This window comes from Leucoraja erinacea, chromosome 26 (genome assembly GCF_028641065.1).
Source record: "Leucoraja erinacea ecotype New England chromosome 26, Leri_hhj_1, whole genome shotgun sequence".
In the NCBI taxonomy this organism is placed as follows: domain Eukaryota; kingdom Metazoa; phylum Chordata; class Chondrichthyes; order Rajiformes; family Rajidae; genus Leucoraja; species Leucoraja erinaceus.
Genome location: NC_073402.1, coordinates 17,241,603 through 17,258,815, shown reverse-complemented (window position 1 = coordinate 17,258,815; position 17,213 = coordinate 17,241,603). Strand labels below are relative to the sequence as shown.

The 17,213-nt window shown below is 40.7% G+C and overlaps 2 protein-coding genes across 7 annotated transcripts in view; both read right to left on the bottom strand.

Moving 5' to 3' along the window:
- The window catches only part of LOC129709703 (microtubule-actin cross-linking factor 1, isoforms 6/7-like), a 59,003-nt gene extending 44,833 nt beyond the window's left edge, over positions 1-14,170 (bottom strand). For 2 of the 6 annotated variants that reach the window (XM_055656222.1, XM_055656226.1), the window contains exons 1-12: positions 13,623-14,165; positions 10,502-10,728; positions 10,193-10,315; positions 8,382-8,483; positions 8,190-8,291; positions 7,285-7,458; positions 5,166-5,321; positions 4,127-4,324; positions 3,743-3,871; positions 2,209-2,379; positions 1,858-2,013; positions 885-1,091 (exon numbers count right to left, since the gene is read on the bottom strand). In XM_055656222.1, coding sequence (XP_055512197.1) covers positions 885-1,091; positions 1,858-2,013; positions 2,209-2,379; positions 3,743-3,871; positions 4,127-4,324; positions 5,166-5,321; positions 7,285-7,458; positions 8,190-8,291; positions 8,382-8,483; positions 10,193-10,315; positions 10,502-10,728; positions 13,623-13,833 — 1,956 coding nt within the window. In that variant the 5' untranslated portion in view covers positions 13,834-14,165. Of the gene's footprint in view, positions 1-884; positions 1,092-1,857; positions 2,014-2,208; positions 2,380-3,742; positions 3,872-4,126; positions 4,325-5,165; positions 5,322-7,284; positions 7,459-8,189; positions 8,292-8,381; positions 8,484-10,192; positions 10,316-10,501; positions 10,729-13,622 lie in introns of all 6 variants that reach the window. The other 4 variants (XM_055656225.1, XM_055656227.1, XM_055656224.1 and 1 more) reach the window with 4 other exon arrangements.
- A 2,240-nt stretch (positions 14,171-16,410) lies between these two features.
- Positions 16,411-17,213, bottom strand: part of LOC129709575 (microtubule-actin cross-linking factor 1-like) — a 335,842-nt gene continuing 335,039 nt past the window's right edge. Inside the window, exon 69 of the mRNA XM_055656025.1 lies at positions 16,411-16,545. Coding sequence (XP_055512000.1) covers positions 16,411-16,545 — 135 coding nt within the window. The remainder of the gene's footprint in view (positions 16,546-17,213) is intronic.

Below are 17,213 nucleotides of genomic sequence, written 5' to 3'. Positions count from 1 at the left end.
AAATGATGAGACTTACAATCAAAATTAAACTGATTCAAACACTAAACAAGAAAAGGAAAATGATCACTGGACCTTTAAAATCATTTTATTACTACAGGTATTACAATAATTTATTTGGTCTGGCACATGGGGAACGTCAATGATAAGCAAAAGAGTTTCATTGTCCCAGAGTGCGTGCACACAAGGATTTTGTAGGAGAATAAAGCCAGCCAAGCTGAGGCAATGTGGGGAATCCAAGCAAAAATCTCAGCCATTGCCTTTTAATATGAAGTAATGAACACTCTCTATCTGGTGGTCCTGGCCATTAACCATTTCCATGAACACACGTATGATCCTGAATTCCTGTCCCACCGCTGTTTTAATTACCAACATCAATCCCCAGATACTTGCCACCAGTTAGACCTGAAAACTGATTGAAAACATTCGTCAGTTGCCCTGCCACTATAGATAATGTGTTTAATTCCCACACTGCCCACTTCTCATCATAGAACCTTCTATAGAGCAGCCTATATGAAAGAATGATTTCTCAAGACCAGCTCAGCATTTCACCTCGATGGGACTTTGCAGTTTTGCAAATTCTGAACAGCACAAAGACTTTTGCAGTCAAAATTATCCACCAGGGCCTTCATACTGCGCCATTGTGTGGCAATGTGACGTGATGTTACTTATTGTTGCGGATTGTGCTCTGATCAGGTAGTGTCTGACTACATTGCATTCAGCACATGAGAAGGCCAATATCATGTCTGTACATATACATTGATTGCACACGACTAGGTTTACCCTACTGTTTTTGTCTTTAACTAATCAACCAACACATCTCCCCTTGTGTACTTTAGGTAACTGTCAAGGTACAAACCCAGTCTCTTGCGTTACAATCTGTGTACCTGCTTTGCCCGTTTCCTGGCCTCATCCAGTGCCCTTCCTCTCTCTACGGAGCGCTGCACCACCTTCTCCCAGCGCGACTGCACACTGAATAGAAGATTCTTTATCAGCACCACATCCTGCTTCTGGCTGAGGAACTTCAGCTGATTTCCAGTTTTATCCAGGTCGATGATTGGATCCCGATGAGAATTGACTTCATTGGCAAAAATCTGGAAAAGAAGGGATGGGTATTAAATCTAAACAAGAACTGATACATTAAAACTAATCTCTACAAGCTTTGTGCTTTTGGTGAAGTTCTATCCATTCTTGGTCAGCTTAGACTGAAGGCAAAATGCACGTTTCAAGTCAACTTTGGAAGGCTATGATGAAGTGACATGTGTTGTGATTGTCAATCTACCTTTACACTGCAAGAAATGCTGCCATCTTCCAGACCTGCTGGGGAGGAGGGTCATTCTTGGTCACTAGTATCAAGGATTCCCCCGATTTGCACTTAAGGCTAGGTTGCCCTCTAATATTCGTAGATTTACAGAGACTTGAAGCTTCTCTGCACTGACGAATCACATAGGTTTGATTCCCACCATTGAAAAGTTATTCTACACCCATTTTCAGTCATTACCAAGTCTGCACTACGTTTGTTGTAGAGCACTCACCCCAGTCCAATGTCCAGGAATCTCTCCATCCCTTCTCTCTATATCACTCTGGTCACTTGTTTTCACACAACCAATTCATTCCGATCACCATTTTCAAGGCACTTATCACCTCTTTACAACATAATATTTTCTTCTGCATTTTGAAGTCAGAGGCAGTCCCCAATGCTAAATTAGTCACCGCATTCCCAGCCAAGGAATTGCGATGAAGAAGTTTTGCAATCACTTATTCTCTGAGGTGAGGTAATTGCGTTCACTGTCCTCAACACTCCACAGTTCTATCAGCCCACACCACTTTCTCATAAAATATAAAACAGAACTTTAATACCTTGTGTTCATCTATCTGGAAAAGAACTGTATCCAGGATAAGACTGGGAGGAGCCGCGATGTTCAGGCCCTGCTCTGCCTGTGTAAGCCAGTTAATGAAATCCTGTAGCGAATTCTGAAATTCTGTTGCAAGAGTGAGTGCCTCTTCCAGCTTGGTCTGAACAGGAAAAACACAACAGAGAAGTTCAGTAAAATCAAATAAATGTTAAAGCTGAACATTAAAGTACACCGTGAGTGAACATACATTCTTTCTTTATTGCATAGACTCAGGCTCCAGCTTGGGAATATGGACACTTACTGATTTATAAAAAAAATCCTATGAATCCTATGCCAATGTTGCTGGTTCTCTTACCTTTCTTTCCTCCATCTTTGTGCTCATCGATTGCCACCTCTGCTCCAGTAATGTTACACACTGTTCAACGTTGGATCCAGCAGCATCGTCACGGCTACTCTGCAACAGCCGACCCTTATCGTGCACGTTCTTGTACGTTTCTTCATTGGCACAAAATTCCCTGTAGAGGTCCTGCAAAAAAAGAAAAGAATTTTCTTGTGAATTTGTGACAACTAAATTGTGACAATCAGCAAATAACTCCTCCACTCAAGTTATGTATTTACTGAAGAAAGGATCATATGTCTACTTAGCAAAATTCTCTGTATAGCTTCATTACACTTTATTAACAGCAGAATACATTGGTAAAGATATGTCACTGACCAGTTTCACATTGTCAGAATGTTTCTCTTTCCACAGATGCTGCCTGACTTTCCACGTGAATGAATGAATAAATTAATGAATGAATGAATTATACTTTATAACGAGTAACACCACCGGGTGGCGCCGGCAATGGCTGCCTCGCCAACAGTCTGTCCTTTCTTCTGTTTTGTTATTTTAGGTACGTGTTAAAAGAATATGTTTTAGTGTTCTCCGGTTTGTTTTATGTAAGTGGTGGGCGTTGGAGGAAACTTTTTATCAATCTCTTACCTTGCTGGAGATGCGATTTTCTGGATCATATCTCCGGTCGCTCTGCAGCCTAACATCATGGAGCTGGCGGCCTTGCTCGAAACTGACTGCGGAGCCACGGACTTACCATCGGAGGCTGCAACCGCGGCCTGCGGATTTCAACATCGAGGACCTCGCAGTCTCGATGTCGGGAAGCCGTAAGCCGCAGCAGATTCGACCAGCCCCGACAGTGCAATGTGAAAAATGCTACAAGGCTACCGCTTGATTTCTTGGATCAATATCACGGTGAAAGGGGTAGAAGAAATCAGTGGCACTATTTTGTAGTACTTCATTGAGGCCTTACAAGTATTGGTAAGAATTCTGCTGAAGGAATAGTCCAATAAATGGCAGATATAAACTAATGTTACATTGTTTAATGCCTGTAAAAGTCTGGTCTTCAAGGAGTAAAGAAAGACAATACTTTCACACACAAATGTTGCTGGAAATTTGCAAAACAGTTTCATAAGTAACACTAGATCAATTGCTCATTTTTAATTTTAGACTGAGCAAAAGGATTAAGTGAAAATGGCAGGCAGAGAATGTTATGCCATAGGCTAGCCATGATTACACAGAATGCAGAACAGATTCAAATGGCTAAAGAGCCTACTGCTGCTCCAGTGCTCCATCCTCTTTTATGTCTTTATTTAGCCATCTTCTCCATTGTAAATGCAAACTACAAAAAATGCACCCAAGCATTTACAAGAACAGTACTTCAGCTTGGATTTAGATAGGAAGCGCACCACATACAGAATGTCGGGAGTTGCACAAAATCATTTACCACATTTACCGCCTTAAACGAGAAAGTCTAGTTACATTTTATCACATCGAAGTTTAAAGAACACCATTTTGTTTAATGCTAGACTGCCAAGCCATAAAGTAAACTCATTACCAAGTGTGTGTTGAGTTGTTCTCGAGCTGTCTCAGGTAAACCTCCAGTGGACTTTGATATTGCCAACTGATTCTCAATCCTACTTAGCCACTGCAAAAAGTCCTCAATTTCTGCATGAAATCCTTCAGCCTATAAAATAAGAGGCATCATTCAGAAAATGACCAATAAGTTGTTGTCAATATTTCTTTAATCAGCATTAAACTTACAAGGGATTATCTTCAGCGATTAACTTCAGTGTAAATATTAACGGCAAAATATATGGTAATTATAAAACAGCATCATAAGCAATGCCAGGTCAGAACTGATCATATTAAAAGCCGGTCTCTATCCATAGATATCCTCTTCTCAAACCCTCGATGCCCATGTCTTTCCCTCATAGCTTACCTGCTGCAAAGCAGCCCCCAGTTGCTGCTCTCTCCCCTCGGTTTTCCTCAGCAGAGATTGCCAGTTCTTGTTTAGTGTGTCGAGTCGATGCTTTAGGTTGCTGGCATCCTCCCCTGCACTCGACTCCAGAAGCTCATTCCCAGCTTTATTCACGGTGTCAAATGTTGACTTGTGTGCAAGGACATCGTTTTTCAGGACCTATGGAGATATTACAGTTTCATTTAATACAATATTCCCAGCCTACTTCGCTAACTCCAGCAGATCTTTACTTAAATTAAGATTCATGAATCAGATGGCCTTCTCTTCACAAATGCTAAAAATTTGCAGATTATCAGCATTTCTGAAGAGGAGGCCATTTGTGACTGGTCTCCTCTCATCCCTTATTGTCATCATTCACAAGTTCCAACTTGTAGAAAACACTATCATCTCAATCAGGTTGCAATCTAAATCCATCCGTCATTCATCACAGCTAACCTTTCCTCCTCTAATACATGTGCAAAATCTATCCTGTCAGCATAATTGGCTCTCATCACTGATGTAGAACCTCCTTCAGCCATCAGCTTTACTCTTGAAGTACCCTCCCAATTCCTCATCTCCTTTATAAATAAATGGATCTTCAGCAAATATGAATTCTTCCCCTCTCTTTAATTCAAAATTTAAAAAAAGTGATCACAAGATACTACAATTGCTGGAATCTGGAGGAACTGCCTCTCTCCACTATGCTGCCAGCCTGTAAAGGGATCTCACTGCTGGTGAGGGGACGGTTAAGTTGGGTCGGGTACTTTTTGGCGCCAAAACGGAGACGCCGAAACGGCAGCGTCAAATGGTACCATTCCGGGTTCAGTTACCTTATAAACAAATTAAATTTTTTCTTTATTTAATCAGCTAATACATTTGTATTGATTAAATACAATATATAATATACATGGCTAGATTATATTTTGTATAAGGTATAATGATATTATATCAACAATAATATACATGGCTATTTTGCAAGCAGATAATTCAATCTACTTGGTATAATGAATGTTGTATTTACGTGGTGCTTTGCCAGTTCAATTTCTATGGCCTTTGGATCTCCAGTGATTGGTTTTTGTCCTTCCAGAAGCTCCTCTGTATGATTCAGCCATGCCACAAGTTCAGCCAGTGCATGCTGAAACTGACCCAGTGCCAAGAGTGCACCCTCCACCCTGTGCTGTGGAGAAAAGTAAATTCACAATCACTCACAAAATACAAGCAGGCAGAACAAGTCTTACCTCATGGTCTCAGGAAAATCTTCCAAAAGACTGTTCGGATTGAGCTTATAAAGTAATGACTAATGCGAATAAAAACCTATTGGGTACTGATTATTCAAACCTGTTGGGGACTGCTTCGGCTGATATGCTCATTGTGCTCATCAGCCACAGCAGTACATTTTACAGTAACGAGACAGACAGACAGTGATGGTTCTAATCCCAGTGACTGAGCAGTGGCAGCCCAGCCCACTAGTTTGATTGTGTTCACGTTCTACAAACTGCTCTGAGTGCTAATAAGACATGTCCAACAGCACCTTTTACTTCTCTTTTCCATTTGTCGGCACTTTGAAATCGGCAATGAAGCAATATATTGTCTACTGACTCAATGTTTTTCACAAAGAACTAGCCGTCTATGGGGTGAGATCTTCCCTTTTTTCCAGCATCTGCTGCTATCGGGTCAAAGGAAACCCTGACTTTGTTGTTGATGGCTCAAAGGCCAATGGTTAGAATTCACCCAAACCGCATGCGAGTAAGCAAAATGCTAAATTTTTAAATTACGTTTTTAAAAGGGAAAATTTATTTTGAAAGCTTGTAATGTGAAGCACTTGAGGGAACCATGGGCCACATCCATAAAATCAGTTCTATCAGGATCAAGAGTTTGCTAAACAATAATAATTATTGATTAGTATGCCATTAAAACCCATTTACACCTCATGCAACGAAGTGCAAGCTTTTAATTTCATAGCGGTTCTCCTTTATAACTACCCCAAATTCACACCAGGGTCATTAAGTTCTCCTGGGTGCACGGTGGTGCGGCTGGTAGAACTGCTGCATTAGTGCCAGAGACCCTGGTTCGATCCTGACCTTGGGTGTTGTCTGTGTTGAGTTTGCACTCTCTACCTGTGACCACGTGGGTTTACTCCGGGTGCTCCGGTTTCCGCCCACATCCCAAAGGCGTGTGGCTTTGTAGGTTAAATGGGCCTCTGTCAACTGTCCCTAGTGCATAGAGAGTAATGCGAAAGTGGGATAACATAAAAGTAGTGCGAACAGGTGACCAATGGTCAGTGTTGACTTGGTGGGCTGATGGTGCCCGTTTCCATGCTGCATCTCTACACTAGACTGCGGTTGAAAAGGCTGCAAGAAAGCACAAGCTGTAGAGGAGCACTAATTAATTCACAGCATCTTTTAGATGTCTGCATGGGATAATAAATATGTAATGCCATAGCCATTGCCATCATTCCCACTACAATTCAAGTCATAGTCTCAGAATATTAGTTGCTGATCATTACTATCAGGAGGGATTAAATACGAGATGAAGGCATCACTTTGAATGTTTCATAATTATTTGATAAAATAAAGTATTTCACAATCTGGAACTTTGTCAGTTTAATGTATTATAATTTCCCTCCATCCTTACAAAATATAACAATTCATAAAATGTATAATTTTCCTTCCAATGCTTTCAATATATAACAACTCTTTGGGTTGAAGAACTAAATTGATTTCACAAGTGTTTTGGGCCATTTCCTTTCAAATATGCCTCCCTCATCTGCAAGGTTCAGTTCAGTTTAGTTTATTGTCACATTTACTGAGGTACAGTGAAAAGCTTTTGTTGCGAGCTAACCAGTCTGCAGAAAGACAATACATGATTACAATCTAACCCTTTACGGTGTATACTGTAGATACATGATAAAGGAATAACGTTTAGTGTAAGATAAAGCCAGCAAAGTCGAATCAAGGATAGTCTGAGGGTCAGCAAAGAGGTAGATAGTAGTTCAGCGCTGCTCTCTGGTTGTGGTAGGACGATTCAGTTGCCTGATAACAGCTGGGAAGAAACTGTCCCGAATCTGGTGTTTATAGGTGTTTTGCAGTTTGTATGTTGGCAACATATATAGATTTGGGTTATAGTCGGCCCTCTAATACCTGTCTGTTAATGATCTTCTCTCCCAGATTTTCCCACAGATGTTGGAGTTCCTTGAGTGGTTGTTGAATGATGTCGCGATCAGTCTCATCTGACGCTTTCTTCAGTAGGAGCTCCCCCTGGTGGTTCAGCTTTTCCATCTCGATTTGTTGCTGGTAAACCTCCATTTTAAATTCCTGTGGCATGAAACACAATGGGAACGTTACGTGCCATCCACACTGGTAAACTAATTTTATACAGGTAAGAATGCAACAATTTTTAAATCATGGCGACCAAATGAGAGACTGTTTTTCTTTCCTACTTTTTCCACCAATATTTCCCCTTATTCTTTCTCGAGCTGTTGGCATGTTGTTACAATATTAAGAAGATTGTAGAATCAACCGGAACTGCAGATGCTGCTTTACACAAAAAGATATAAAGTGATGGAGCAACTCAGTGGGTCAGGCAGCATCTGTGAAGAACATGAATAGGTTGCTATAATATGTTGGTCCCCCCCAACAGCAAAGCTGAACAAAGCCTTCAAGGCTCAATATCATACCATGAAGCCAGCTCATACAACTTTTGTCAAGACCTTGAGCGTCTGATACTGTGATCATTTGTCATCTCGGCATTTTCTTCTCTCACGCTATAATAATAACTGCTGAGTCCCAGGAGGGCCAAAAATCAGCACAAACCTGTCACTTTGTGCTTTAGCTGTTTGCTCCTAAATCAATTAAATAATTTAACAAGGAATATTTGGCAGACATCATAAATACATAAATGGAATATTATATTTTAAATGGAAACTATTAAATGGTTGAAAAAAAATAACAGAAGAAGCAAAAGTAGAGAACTATTGTTTGATCTTTTCATACTGCTTTTCTAAAATGGTGGGCTGGTTCAGTATAATCCTGTAACGTTTACCTACCTTCATTTCATTTATTTGTTGCTTTACTGTATTGATATCTGTGCCAACTGGAGACATCTCTCCCAGTTTTATTACAGTGTTATCCAGCCAGTCAAACATTGCCTAAAAAGTCAGAATGATCAAATTAGGAACCATCATCCACATTAGCATCATATTTGCATATAATTAGATTTTATGCAAAGCAGTCCTTACTTGCAATGCATCTTGGTATTGGACAGCAGCTTGCATGGCATCTTCTAGTTTGTCCATTCGCTCCTTCCAAGTTTTATTCAGGTTATCCCAAGTGTTATTAAGCTAGAAATATTAAAAAATAAATAATCTATAAGAATGGCAACACTGTAACACGGTGCTTTTAATCCAGTAAAATCTTCCAAAATGTATTGGGGTGGCAAGGTGGCACAGCAGTAGAATTGCTGCCTTACAGCGCCAAAGACCCGGGTTCGATCCCGACTACGGGTGCTTGTCTGCACGAAGTTTGTATGTTTTCCCCAAGACCTGCGTGGGTTTTCTCCGGGATCTCCATTTTCCTCCCACACTACAAAAATGTACAGGTTTGTCGGTTAATTGGTACAATTGTAAATTGTCTCTAGTGTGTGTAGGATAGTGTTAGTGTGCGGGAATCGCTGGTCGGCGCAGACTCGGTGGGCCGAAGGGCTTGTTTCTCTACCGGCTGTGCCACTGGGCTATCCACCACTAGTACTTTCAGAAGTGGATTTCAGTACAAGTCTTGCTCCAATTGCTCTGATGTATTTATATTTGGAATACTGGATAAAGGTCTGGTGTGTCTACCCAAGGAAGGATATATTTGTGATTAAGGGAGTGCAGTGAAGATTCATCTGATCAATTCCTATTACGGTAAGTTATTCGTATGACAAGAGATGAAACAGATCAAAAAGTTTGTTCACTCATGTTTAAAAGAATAAGAGATGATCTCAGTCCATGCAGGACTTGGCATTGTGAATGCAAAGCTGATGTTTCCTCTGGTTGGGATGTTTAGAACAGGGGTCAACAATGCCAAAAGACACGAGAAGCAAGGCCTTGACCTAGTGGATCATAAATCTTTGGAATTTCCCACCCAAGAGGGCTGTGGAGGATCAGTCAGTGATTATATTCATGACAAATCCATAGATTTTTAAGACTTTAAGGGGGCAAAAGAGACGTGTGGTTAGTGAGGACAATGACTAAAGGGCCTGTCCCACTTGGACGACCTAATCCACGAATTTAAAAGACCCTGGACGAGTTGAAAAAAATGTCAAGGTCGTGTTGTCTCGCCAAAGTAAAAGACCTTCTACAACTACGACCTCCTACGAGTATGTCTACGACCTCCTACGATCCCCCTCGACCCCCCTCGACCCCAGTCTTCCACACCTAAAACCGACTACGACTAGCTATGAGTGGAAAATTGTCATATGATAAAATGTCATGTTTGATTTTTTTTCTAAGGCCAGTTACCGACCTATGACTACTTACGATTACCTACGACTATCTACGACTACCATCATGACCTACTACGACCTACCTACAACCTATCTACGAGTAAAAAGTATCGTTTTTTTCCATGCCAACCTTTTTTTTTTACTCGTGGACATTTTTTAACAAGCTGGAAAAATGCCGCGACCTACTTGAGGCCATGAGTACACGGAGACCACTCACGAGCATGAAGACCTCCTACGACCTTGTGGCGACCATGCTGCGAGTATGAGTCAAGGGCAAACTCGGCAGAGGTCGCCAATTAGGTCGTGAAAGTGGGACAGGGGCTTTAGGATTAAACACAAAGTCACCTGCGATCTTATTAAATGGCAGTGCAGGCAGTAAGCCCTCCTCCTGCTTTATGTTTCATTAGGATTCACTGCTTATGTTACAATATTTATTTAGCCATTCAATTGTTGATTACCACCTGACATACCTTCTTCCTTTCTTAAATTGGTCTTTTAAAAACGTTCTGGTACACTTAATACCATACAATCCTACCTAATTATTTATTATATCCATTCATATTTCACCTCATCTATACTCTTTTTCACTTCAGGTTTTTCGAATTCCCCGCAGGCAAAGATGAGGTCTGCTCCCAAGATTCGCACAAATTCCAGTTCCTCGTGAAGTCCATCAGTCTCCTCTTTAATTGTCTGAAATCAACATATTTTCACAAAATCATTAGCAATTCACTGTGGTAACATGTTACCATTCAATGTTTGAGAAAGTCAGTTGGTCTATGTGATATGAACAAGAGAAATAGCTGGACACGATCAATATGGTTATTCATCGATCAAAATTGTACTGTAAGGTTTTCTGCACTTGAACCATCTCCATACCTCTGCAGCCTCCTGCTGTTGTTTAATGATTGACGGATCAATACCAGGACTCTCCAGGTCTCGCACTATTTCCTGGGTGTCCTTAATGGTAGTCAGTAGGGCAGCCATATCATACCAGAACTTCTCAGCAAGGTCAAGTACATCCAGAAGCTTATTATCCCTCTCTTCGCCACGAGCTTTGATATCATCCCAGTAAAATGTCATCTCATCCAACTTGTCTTGAATAGCTAATTGAACAGTAAATGGGAGGAAAACAAAGCAAGTTAGAATTTTTAGGCTGGCATTTCTGCTCCTGAGGTAAGAGCATTGCACAATCGAACTTCAAAAGAATTATCTAAGTAACTGTGCTAAAGGTAGAAAATGCTGGAAACAATCAGCAGGGGAGACAAGATATGGGTGGCACAGTAGCGCAGCTGGCAGAGCAGCTGCCTCACAGCGTTAGAGACCTGGGTTCCATCCCAACCTTGGGTGAAGTCTGTGTGGAATTTGCATGTTCTCCCTGCGATCGCGTGGGTTTTCCCCGGGTGCTCCAGTTTCTTCCCACATCCCAAGGCGTGCGAGTTAGTAGGTTAATTAGCTTCTAAAAATTGCCCCTAGTGTGTAGGGAGTGAGTGTGACAGTGGGATAACATAGAACTACTGTGAACGGGTGATTGATAGTCAGTGAGGACAGTGGGCAGAAGGGCCTGTTTTCATGCTGTATCTCTAAACTAAACTAAAAATAAAGGCAGTATCTGTTTAACATTATCTCTTCTCTTTCCCCCAAGTGTGGCCTAACCTCTTGAGTGTTTCCAGTTTTTATTCTGGATTTCTAGGATTACCAGTTTTTATTTGATTTAATCTGTGAATTGTTTTGTTAATTCTAATTTTGCAGAATCCCATCAAAAGTTGGGGAGGTCACTCCTAAATTGTACAACTTGCCTCCAAGTAAAGATCTGTTAATCCGCTACACTTGGGGAATTTGGTGGTCATGGACTGACAGATTTTCTCAACTGATGAGTTTAAAGGGAGTACAGGAACTGGAGCACGGGTGAATATGAATGGAGTGAAGGCACAGGCCCCAGTATGATTGGAAGGATGAGAACCGTGGCCCCAGTGTGTTACAGGAAGCATGGGAACTGGAGTCCCAGTGTTACAAGAAGTGTGGGCGGCACAGTGGTGTAGCGGTAGTGTTACCCCCTTATAGCACCTGAGACCTGGGTTCAATCCTGACCACAGATGCTGTCTGTACGGAGTTTCTCTGTGTTCTTCCCATGACCTGCGTGGGTTTTCTCTGAGATGTTTGGTTTACTCCCAGACCCCAAAGACGTACAGGTTTGCAGGTTCATTGGCTTGATATAAATGTAAAATTGTCCCTAGTGTGTGTAGGGCAGTGTTAATGTGCGGGGATCGCTGGTCAGTACGGACTTGGTGGCCCAAAGGGCCTATTTCCGTGTTGTATTTGTAAACTAATCTAAAAACTAAACTGGGGCCCCAGTGTGTTAAAGGGAGCATGGGAATCAGGGCCCTAGTGTTATAGGAAGCGTGGGGACCAGGGTCCCAGTTTGTTAAAGGGAGTGCAGAAACTGGGGCCCCAGTGGGTTACAGGCAGTTTGGGAACTGTGATTGTGAAAACCTGTTTAAATCCGTTCTTAGAAGGCAACTACAGCATGTTCTGTTAATTACGTGACTATTTAATATACCCGGGTTCCTTCGTAATGTAACTATGGCATTATAGCCTAACTATCGGCACGTAAAATGTTCCATCAATGTCTCCTGGATTTTCAGTTGTTAAGGCCTTCAACTCTGAGATTCTCTTCATGAAACTTCCCACATTTCTACCCACCATGCTCCTTAAAAACTCTCTTTAATTTAATGTCTAAAATTTTGTTGATCTACCCTTACACTTCATGGGGCATTTAGTTTGGAAACACTTCTAGGAAGCCACGTTAATTATGCTTCATAGACACATTATTATTTAGTAATTGTATATTACTGTTCAATCTATTTAAATACACAGTTCTAGAGATTTCCCCCAGCTGAGAGATTCTAAAAAAGTAAATAATTCATAATTGCAGCAGAAAAGTATGGTTTGCCTTCTGTCACTGAAAGCAAAACAGATTAACAGCAATTTGATCTCCCTAAATCAGAGGTGAAGAGCTTTTTCTTCTCTTTATCTTCACATTAGTTAGAACGTGATAAACTAATTATCACCAACATGAAAATACATTCATGTATGCAATTCTTATTAACTGAATAGGAGAGTTTCACTTTGGATTAATTTAATGAACAAGTTTTATTTAGTTGAATATTAAAACCAAATATAACATGTTCATTCACATCAATCATGTGTGCGGGGTAAATGCTGCTTCATATTTGAACAATGACCACAGATAATTCAAACTGATACAGGACCTTAGTACGGAGTCGTATGGATCCACTGATGCTGGAATCTTTAGTAAATCAAAAAGTGTTGTTGTAACTCAGCAGGTGAGGCAGCATCTCTGGGGGGAAATGGGCAGGTGATGTTTCATGGCGGGACCCTGCTTCTGACTTTAGTATGTTCTGAGATGGTTTTAGACCTGTATGAAGTTCAGGCTTTTCATTCAATCATATGAAATGCATTTCGTTGTCTCTAAATGCATTTCGTTGTCTTTTAAATGCATTTCGTTGTCTCTGTACTGTACACTGACAATGACAATTAAATTGAATCTGAATCTGAATCTGATACCTCCTGCATTCTATCCAATGAAGATTTGAAGCAAACATATGTAATCTATCAAACTAATACCAAACATTTAAAAGTAAAAAAATCAGGTGACATATTTTACCTTCCTAATTGCCCTATATATTTCAGACTAATAGACATGATAATGGTCAGGTTGTTTGATCTCTCAACATACCATTTCAATTACAATGGGAAACTGTACATTAAACTATTTTGTACTTTGGCTTTAACATATGCCAGACAGATTAAGGAATTTGGACCCAAATTTTTTAAGAACATCATAAAATGGTCATTTGAAATCCAGAAGCTGGGTCATTTATCTTCATCAGTTTGAGATGCATGGAGTAACAGAAGCTTTATCAATAGCAAACAGACATCTAATTATAGATACATATTTGGACATCAAGTTCATTACATTTAGCTGCAGGATCCTCTTCTGCTCCAGATGACCGACTGATCAGTTCCCCACCACGACGTTTGAGAGCTTCAAAAGATGGCTGGAGTTTTTCGAGCTCCATTGCAATATTTTTATTCTCGTTGATGTGCTCTCGGATTTTCTCAACCTCAGCTGGTATGGAGGGAGGCGTCCTCATTCGGTCAGCAATGTGCCCCAGAGACTCCAGCATTGGATCAATCTTGTCATGAAACTAAACAGACCAAAAACACGAGTTTAGACTTTAGAGATAGCTTTAAGAGGTGGCTGTTGGCATTGTCTGAGGATTTTCTCAGAATTACCATTTGCTTTGAAAGGGTCTCATTTCTAACTGAGCAGTAAACAGCCTCATTTTACAGTGTGATTTCAGAAAAATGGACGGCGTAAGATAAGTTCTGACAGACCTGCAAGATTTTCTCCACATATATCGCAGCAAGTTTAGAATTTGCAAACATGCATATATAAAGAAGTGTTAAATCTCTGGGCATCTATTCATCATTAAATTCAGACCCATACTCTGTGGCTTGGACTCCTGACCTGTAGTTGAGGCAGGTACTATCACAACATTAAAAAAATATTTGGACTGGAATGTGGATAGGGCAGGTTTAAAAGGTTATAGGCAGGTAGGACTAGTGCTGATGGGGTTAGTGTGGGCAAGTTGGCCAAAGGGCCTGTTCCATGCTGTATGACTCTATGATGCCTTTAAGGTTCCACAGATCGAATGCAGAGCAGACTTGATGGGCCAAATGACCTAAACCTGCTCCCATGTCTTGTGGAACAATCGATGAAGTCAAGTTAAATCCTTGTCAATCACAGACAACAAGGGAGCCATAAAAAGATTTAGAAGCGCCTACGCCATTTTGAACAAAAATGTAGGTCAGAAAAAAATGTCTGTGTTTATAATAACTCGGGCTTGAAACGTTTTTTTTCACCCCGAGATCTAGGTTCAAATTAAATCCATATGTTTGGGAGAAAACTTTGCTTTTTCATATCACAAAAGAGGTCAAACTTAAATCAATCTGAGTAGATCTTAACGATATTAGAAACAGATAGAGTCCAGAACCTAACAATAATTAGGCAGTCAAATCTCAACAGTCTGTAAGCATGAGAAGTGAAAATGAAATCTTTATTTTATTCCACAGAGGCCTTTTTATTTTGAAGTTGGACCCAAGCCCATCCTAAAGGCTGTTAAACGAGGCATTTCCATCAAATTTGGGCACTCCAACAGAATCATAGACAAAAGACATTTAGATAATGCCAAAAATTTACTGAGTATTAAAAATGATGGAAATTCTTTAACGAGCTCAAATTACACATTGCAAAGCAGCCCACTTTGTTTTTTAAAATGTAGCAAATTTCAATTGACCAATTACGTTTTAAAAGAATAAGCACCCTATTAAGAATAAATGCACATAGCAAATGTGCAGGTTTTGCCCTCTATCTCCAACGCAGCTATTCAGTGATCAGCGTTAGTGAACAGCAGACCTAACTAGAAAACAGAGCAGAAAAGCAACCCTTATGTGCGGCAGAAGCGAGCGTGCAAGGAGTTCCGCTTACCTCATCAAACTAATGAGTGGATGATGTGATGAACACAACAATTAAACACAACGTAGCAGGACGTGTCGGCAAATAAATATTTAATTCCACGAGGTGGGCGGAATGGAAAACAAACGACATATTAGTATGAGAAAACTGTCAAGGGATAACACACGGGAGTGTTTTAAACAGGACAAACATGGAATGAATACAACTTACAAACATGACCAATGTTATGTTGTAGTGTTTCTATACTACTAGAAAGACGGATTCCACAATGTGCTTTTTATTCTATTAGGCGGGCGTCCTTCCCCAAATTTGTTTTCATTACTATTAATATCCAGACAGAACAACGTGTCATACTATGGTCAACTTTAAATACTCCACTGATGAAAGGATTGAGTATATATCAATAGCTATTTTACAATGACATAAAGATGTCTTCAACTGAAGGAAATCCAATGCATATCTATATTCACTACAGTATAGGAAAACCCTGTGGGGTTTACAATGGAAATTGAATTTATTTGGTCAATGGTTCCAAATACTTTGAACATGCTACCTGGGGATACACGGTCTATGGAGCGAAGGAAATAGGCAACGTTTCGGGCCGAAACCCTTCTGCTCGATCATGGGGGTGGGTATTTTGCAGGGGAGCTGAGGAAGGGGAGGAGACAGCCACTAACAGAATGAATAGTTCATGCCCCCTGCAAAATCCCCAAACAATATGAGGTGCTGTTCCTCCAAAGGAGTAAACAGAGCTCTGAAGTTGAAGTGCTGATCTCTCATTTTAAAGAAAGGTGTTCGGCGAAACTGCCCAATGTTGGTCTCACGATATAGATATAGAGCAGCGGACGCAATATGGAAGAGATGCAAAACCTCTGTACGGCTTGGGTCCCTGAATGGAAATCAAGTGTTGCATCACAACGAGATTCCTTTTTGAGGGAAGGGAAGACCACAAGGGAGTTATGGAGGGAGCGGTCTTTGCGGAAGGCAGATATGGGGGAGATGGGAAGACAGTAGTGGGGTCACCAGGTGGCGAAACTGACGGAGGATTATTTTTTGTAATGCAAGTACCTGAGCCCTGTTGCGACTGTGAAATTGCTTGCGAGCATCGGTCAACTGCCAAAGTTACCATCTCTCTCAAAGGGCATCATGCATCTTATTTTTAGCAGGAATGGAAATCTAGAGATTCCTTTTTGCTTGCCCTGCCGTGGTATGCTTTTCTCATGCTTTATTTTAGCATAACCGTGGTATGTTTCTCATGAACCATTCTGCCTTCATCTGGATTCAACAGCACCAACTGAGGCCCAATCTTCATTAGCTTATCAATATGAGGCTTGTGCTCAGAGATTGACTCACGGAGTTGCTGTTGTGAAATAATTTACAGATCTTAAATTCCAACCCAATGAGAAAAAGGAAGAAATGGTCAAGTTTGGCTGAGCGGCTCTCTCTACATTATTGCTCAGTCAAAGGGAATTTGCATCAGAACACAACTACAATGTAGCTATGCTCTACCAGGGAACAGCTTCAAGAATAGATACCCGTTTGCAGAACAGATTTTTTTTTGTTATTTTATATACATAGCATGCAGTATCTTCCATATATTTCACATACCACAGTTTTGATTAACAAGCCAGCAATTACAACTTCAATTTTGTTTTGAGATTTAGTTTAGAGATACAGCATAGAAATGGACTCTTCGACCCACTGAGTCGTCACCATCCAATGATCACCCGTACACTAGTTCTATGTTATCCCAGTTTCGCATCCTACACAGTAGGAATTTTACAGAAACCAATTAACCTACAACCTGCATTTCTTTCAAATGGGAGAGGAAACCAGGGCACCTGGAGAGAACCCAAGTGGTCATAGGGAGAGCATACAAGCTCTGTTTGGACAGCACCCGTAGTCAGGATCGAACCCGGTCTATGGTGCTGCAAGGCAGCAAGTCTACCGCTGCACCACTGTGTCACAACCGGAAATATTCTGTCTCTATCAAAATATGATTTCAATCTTCTGCTTTATTGGCTAAAA